Consider the following 6,690-nt stretch of genomic DNA (forward strand, 5'->3'; position numbering starts at 1 on the left):
AGACCACAGGTCTAAAGCACTCATGGAAACCATGCTCCCAGTAGAGGAGATTTAGTGCCCAGCTGCGGACACCTTATGTATCTGCATCTTCACCCCCCTCCTCTTATTAATCCTATACATCTAACCAGTCCTGTCCTGTGCTAGTAAGGTAGACAGGAGGAAGGAAAACTGATGCTGGGGACTAACTAGACCTTGCCCGGTTCTGGGGTAAGCCCACCCCCCAGGAATTTTCATTAACCTTTCATGTCCAGAAATTGCGGCCGCCTGCCTGGAGTCAGTTGAGCTGCTGCGACCCCACGGGTGCTTGTGGGCCCCGGGCATTGCCCGGGGTGGGAGGGGGGAGGGGGGAAGACGGAGGGGGAAAGACTGAGGCAGGAAGGGGGCGGGGTTAGAGGACTATTGTTACTGTGGGTACCATGGCAATTGAGTCACGAGGCAATCCCTTTCCAGTAAGCAACCCTACTCCAGCATCTTGCTTCTGAATTTGGGTGTAGTGAAAGGGGATGGTCTTTTTTTGTGCGCCTGTGTGCACTGGAGATCCCATTCCATTCGAGCAGGTGGAAGGGCTTTCGAAGCATAGTTTTTCCTGAGGTAGCTATGTAACTTGTGAGCAATGGGACTGGAAACCGAGACGTAGTTTCCAGTTCCACTGGTGCCACGGATTCCCTGTGTGAACTTGAGCGCGTCACTGAAGCTTTCAGGACCACACTTTAAACAAGAGAATTAGACCTAAATGATCTCCAAAGTTTCATTCTAGCTCTGACCCTCCACGAGATACGTGAAACTTTCTCCCTTTCTGGAATCCTCCGAAAAGGAAAATCGTCCTGAGCTCTGAGTCAATCCGAAGCGCGGGGTTTAAATACTTTATTCTAAAATGTTAGAGCTGGATGGATCTTGGAGATCACCTGGTACCTTAGTCCAGCTCTGTCATTTAATCTGAGACTCAGAGGGGAAATTACTTGCTTAAGGTCACTCTGGAAGGATATCATCTACCTCAACTACCTTTTACAGATGGAGAAATCGAGGCCCAGAGAGGGAAAGGAATTTAGCTGAGTTTTCATAGTGGCAGAGTTGCAAAAACAGTATTCTACTAAATCTCCTGATGGTGTGCTTTTCCTGCACTGTACAGGGTCCAGCGCCGGCAAAGTTGAGGATTCCTTATCCAGACCTGGAGTCGTGGGGAGGGATGGGGTCAGGTCATCTGCTCAGACCAGTGCCCTTGCCCCGGGGAATTAAAAGGGGGTGTCAGCAGAGCAGGGGGCGGGGCACTCGGAAGTAAGGAAGAGGCGGGGCAGTCGGAAGGCAAAGGGAATTAATTAGTGCGAGCCAATGGGGCAGGTCCAGATCAGTTCGCAGGTCTGGGCTCGAGGGCCCTTGCACACCTGCGGCCATCCGAACCTTCAGCCCAGCCTGGGGAAAGAGGGGTACGGGGGAGGGAGGGGGCGTGGAGGCGGGGGAGGGAGGAGGTGGCCGCGGCTTGATGACGCACTAGACGGCGCGTTCGCGTCCTTAGCGACGAGTATGTTGCTAAAACTCTTCCTTCTACAACTGTCGGCGACATGGACGCCACCACAGCCCCCCACCACATCCCGGTGGAAATGCCCAAATATGGGGAACGCCATCATATCTTCGAGTTGATGCAGGTGCCATGGGAAGCTCCTTCAGGGCTCCCCATCTCTCCCCTGTCTCGACTTGGGTGTGGGCAACATCTCGACTTTCGGGGCCGCGCAAATCTTGTGTGTCCTGACAGGCGTAGATAGACTGGAATGACTGGGTGGGAGCGGCATCTATCATTTATTAGCTTCTATCGCAGTATTAGGAGTTGGGGATCGCGATTCCTTATAGAGTGAGATTACTGCAGCTGGGTCGTCTGTCGGAAGACAGTCTTTGGATTGTTTCCCCTCGTTCACCTCTTCGGCCAGGACACAGAAAATAGAAGGGCTTCCCTCACTCTGACCTTGGCCTGGGTCAGACAAGGGTCAGCGAAGGGCCCAGGATGAATGGGTCCCACTAAAAGGGCTTTTCCCATCAGAGACATTCAGGACCAAATTTAGGGGCGTCAAGGACTCAACTCAATCTGGATTCCTAGAAGGTTCTCCAATGGGAAATTGGGATTGATGGGGTTCTTCCCCTCCCCCCCCGTTTGCAGTAATTAGTACTTAGAAGTTTGCAGTAATTTGTATTTATTTCTCTTGACAAGTTAAAAGGAGAGTTGGCTTTGGAAAAGTTTATCTGCAAACAGATACTTGTAAAAATAGCCAACACCTTTGAAAAACACCAAAAGACTGGGAAGAGACAAAGAGCTAAATCAACTTTTATAAATAGATGAACTAATTTAAACTATTAGGAAATGTTATATTCAGTGAGTTTAGCATACTACTTATGGGGATGAAGAATGGTTATGGAAACACTAGAATCTTTGAATATCAAGCTGGAAGGGACCTTAGAGGTCATTGATTCCAACTCCTTCATTTTCTAGGGGAGGAAACTGAGGCCCAGAAAGAAATGATTTGTCCAAAGCTGGACATTGCCTTGGGGGCCAGAGTAATCCCCAGAACTTTCCTATTGGCTTCCTCTAGGATATGACTTAAAATTCTTTAGTAATTATCTTAAAAAAAAATCCTTGTTGACCTACATGCATTTTCAGCGTTCATAAGAAACTTTGTTAATTTTCATGCTTTTTCTCCTTGTTTCTTTTTTTTCCTGGACATGACTAGGTAATACCAGACACCATTCAGACTAGTGAAGTTTAGTAGACAGCACTGCTCAGGAGAATTCCAGAGAGACAGAGACAGAGAAAGAGACAGAGACCTGGTGGATCTAAAGCAATATTTGCTTATTACTTTCCCTGTTCCTATGCTTATCCCACTAATAATATTGTGTACATTGTTACTAGATCTCAGAAACTTTGTTCAGGCCTAAAGTTGGAAAAGGTTCACTGGACAAGAAGTAGACTTACTTTGTCTCTTGGTCTCCATTTCCCTACTTCATCCAAAATGCACAAAATTTCAAAAGCCATCTCTCTTGTCATTCTGCCCATCTAGACACAAGTAGTTGCCAACTGGCATGTTGGGCCCTAGGCATTTTGGGTGAGCCTGTAGGAGGTAGGGGAAGAGGAGAGTTTGGTAGCAAGATAGAAAATTATGATCAATTATATCTGTGGAAGCATCTGTCAGACTAGAGCTTCCCAGAGTCTGTGGCTGGGCATTCAAAATCCTGGTTCTTTCAGTCTCATGAGATGCTAACTTTGCTTCCTTCTGATCTGACCCCAATTCTTTGCAGATCATGCTACAGGAACTCTTGATTCACCAACCTGAAGAACCCATTCAGTTTATGTTGAATCACTTACAACGAGACAATGATAGGGGTAAGGACAATGTTATGAGTAAGGTCTCAACAACTACAACTCAGTAGTTATAATTATGGTGATCTTTCTTTCTTAGAAAAATTGAGAGTTTAATTTTCCTTTTTATGTTTGAGGGGAGCATTGAATGGGTGAGATTTGGAATAGTTAATTAATTAGATGCTTTAATTTCTTTGATAGCATATATAAAAATGCACTTGAACAGTTATAAAAATGAGAATGTTGGAGCCTGGTATCAATTATTAATGCTTCTGGTGCCCCATCAGATATTTCCTGTTGTCATTAAAGCTCTCTAATTACCCCTCTTGTCAGGTGTAAATTTGGCTTCCTGTCCTACCTGGATAGGCAGCATCTCTGCTTTTTTGATTAGTTCATTATCTGTTAATGAGTTCCAGGGCTAGGAGCACTTCTGCTAAAGAACATATCTGCATGAACAGAAATCCTAAGCTGATGAATTGGTGAGGAAAGATGTACCCGGAACAAGGAATGCTTGTACACTCTCTCAAATTATTTGATTTACAAACTGTTCACCCTTAGGCAGATTATATTTGGCTACGCACAAGTGAACTATCATTTCTGTTCTGCATGAGCTGTCAGGATGAACTGGTGTCATGGTGCTTTGATGTTTCTTTCAAATCAGAACATAAGCCATTATGAAAGACCTACCAGAGCATCAGTGAAATTAGGGCTTAGAGATTCTGAGAGGGGCTTTATGCATCGATGCTTCGGGGTGGTGTTGAGATGGCTGTCAATGTGAAATGCTCTTAAGTAATAGTGGGCAAAGGGGGAAGAACAAGGGAGAGTGAGAAATTCTCTTACCATGCAAATTGTGTCCAGCTGATTCTATCATGCCTGGCCTACAAATCAAATGTACTCCCAGGATGTCCTAGGTGGAATTGTAGTTTGGTATTGTCAGTTGTCCAAACTCTATTTCATATCTCTTGAAAGTGTGGTTCGAAGAGAAAACCAAGTTCTTTTCCTTTTCAGGCCTCTAGCATAACCCAAGGCCATCATCACCTATCAAATCAATCTTATACTCTTAGGGCAGGAAAGTTCTTCTAATCTAGAAACTAGTTTATCTTGCTGCTTTTAGGTCTGACTGAACCTTACTCCTCTTAGAAAGGTTTTTGTGTGCCAATTCGATAATCATTTTCTGAGCATCTACTATGAGCAGAGCTTTTGTGTGCTGGGTACTGGGGGAGATTTGAAGTTTTATATAAGACCTGATCTCTTACTTCATGGAATTTAGGGCCTAGTTGGGAGCCTAACACTTCTTGTAGAGAACTGTAATACTCAATATCACATGATAAAAGTATAGTGTGGGGGAGGGGTGGGTTATCAGGAGACCTCTGATTAACTGATTTCCCTCAAGCCAAAATGATGAACTTATAGGACATAAGGGGTAGGTAAGAGAGAACAATATATGTTCACTAAAGTGCAAAGAAGTATTTATACTCTGATACTTCTTTAGGAGATGGGACAAAGTCTTTGCATTAGAAAAGTGTGAAAGTAAATTGTTATGTGAGTCCTAAGGAGGGATACTTACTGACAGAGGGAAGAAGTAGTGTTTGAACTGGGCTTTAAAAATGCTTAAAAAATTAAAAGATGAAGAGGAACATGTAAAATATTCTAGGCATAGGTAACAGCATGAGAAAGGACATGGGGGCAGGAAAATACTGGGCATGTTTGTGGAAGGAGACATGACAAGAAGTAGATAGAGGAAAAATTTACAAAGTTAGTGTAGCACCATATCTGGGGAAAGCCTTGAATACCAGGCAAAGGAGTTTGAAGGTTCCTTCACAGGTAATAAAGAGCCCTTATAGAATTTTGAATGGAGGAGTTGTTGAGTTGTTTCAGTGGTGTCTGACTCTTCGGAGATCCCATTTAGAGTTTTCTTGGCAAAGTTACTGGAGTAGTTTGCCATGTCCTTCTCCAGATCATTTTACAGATGAGGAAACTAGGGTAAACAGGGTTAAGTGACTGGCCTAGGATCACACAGCTAGTAAGTATCACAAGAAGATGTTCCACCCTTCTTTCCTTCAAAAATGTTTGTCTCTCTTACCTAATGAATGGTATTTGACATTCTTCTATTAGCCTATTTTTTATAAACCTTAAAGATTCCATAAAAGTGAGATATTACCATTTTTAATAGGATTACCCTGATGGACAAGCTGAGAAAAGAGGTTATCAGCTTAGTAAAAGGAAAAAGGAAAAACCAACAACAGTCACTTTCTGAGCATGACTGCAAGAAACTGTGCTATACAGTATGGGAAATAGGACAAGTCTGAGACAAAGTCCCTGTCTTACAGGAGCTTACAATCTTGAAGAGAAACAAGAACACATTAAAAAAAAGTACCAAGGGGTGGCCAGGTAGGTCAGTGAGTAAGAGCATCAGCTCCAGTGTCGGGATGACCTGGGGATCAAATCCGGGCTCAGATACTTAGCACCACACCCAGAAATAACTGGCTGCGTAACCTTGAGCAAGTTACTTAACCCCGATTGCTTAAAAAAAAAAAGTACCAAAAAAGACCAAAAAACAAACAAAACCAACCCCTCCCCCCCAAAAAAACCCCAAAAGGGGGGTGGCTAGGTGGCATAGTGAATAGAGAACCAGCCCTGGAGTCAGGAGGTCCTGAGTTCAAATACGGCCTCAGACACTTGATGAAATTACTAACCATGTGACTTTGGGCAAGTCATTTAACCCCAACTGGCCTCCAAAAAGCAAAAAAAAAAAGTACCAAAATAATACTCTGGATACTGAATCCTATAGGAACTATAAATTCCCTTTACTTGACATCATAGACTAAAAAACCTGGATGGGATTTCAAAAATTATTTCCTTCATTTGAAAAAAATTACTGATGTTTTTTGTTCTTATAGCACCTTCTGAACATATATACCTCTTCCCCCTCCCTTATCCAGGGAACCATCCCCTGGAACAAAGAATAAAAAAGAGAAAAAAGCAGTTTAGTAAAACTAAGCAGCATATCAACTGAATTAGATAGTATATGTGATGTTCAACACCCTTTTAAGGAAGAAGAGGAGGTGCATTTTTTCTTCTCTTTTCAAGGATCAAGCTCATTTAATTTCCATAGCATTCAGTTTTTGTTGTTTTCATTTGCAGTGTTGCAGTCTTTGTGTATAGCTTCCCTTCCACCTTCCCCCATTCTGCTTCCTTTATTCTGCATCTATCAGTTCATTTGTCTTCCCCATGCTTCTCTGAATTCTAAATATTTTTCATTTCTTATGGGATAGTAGCAATAACTCATTATATTTACCATACCATACCATACCATACCATACCATACCATACCATACCATACCATA

At 43.2% G+C, this 6,690-nt stretch overlaps 1 protein-coding gene across 1 annotated transcript in view; it reads left to right on the plus strand.

Annotated features, from left to right (window-relative positions):
* The first annotated feature begins 1,559 nt into the window (after positions 1–1,559).
* The window catches only part of AK8 (adenylate kinase 8), a 159,532-nt gene continuing 154,401 nt past the window's right edge, over positions 1,560–6,690 (plus strand). Inside the window, exons 1-2 of the mRNA XM_069069175.1 lie at positions 1,560–1,643; positions 3,283–3,367. Coding sequence (XP_068925276.1) covers positions 1,560–1,643; positions 3,283–3,367 — 169 coding nt within the window. The remainder of the gene's footprint in view (positions 1,644–3,282; positions 3,368–6,690) is intronic.

Source organism: Petaurus breviceps, unplaced genomic scaffold (assembly GCF_028583685.1).
Source record: "Petaurus breviceps papuanus isolate PSGF00001 unplaced genomic scaffold, PetGlider_PUasm1.0 90779, whole genome shotgun sequence".
Classification (NCBI taxonomy): Eukaryota; Metazoa; Chordata; class Mammalia; order Diprotodontia; family Petauridae; genus Petaurus; species Petaurus breviceps.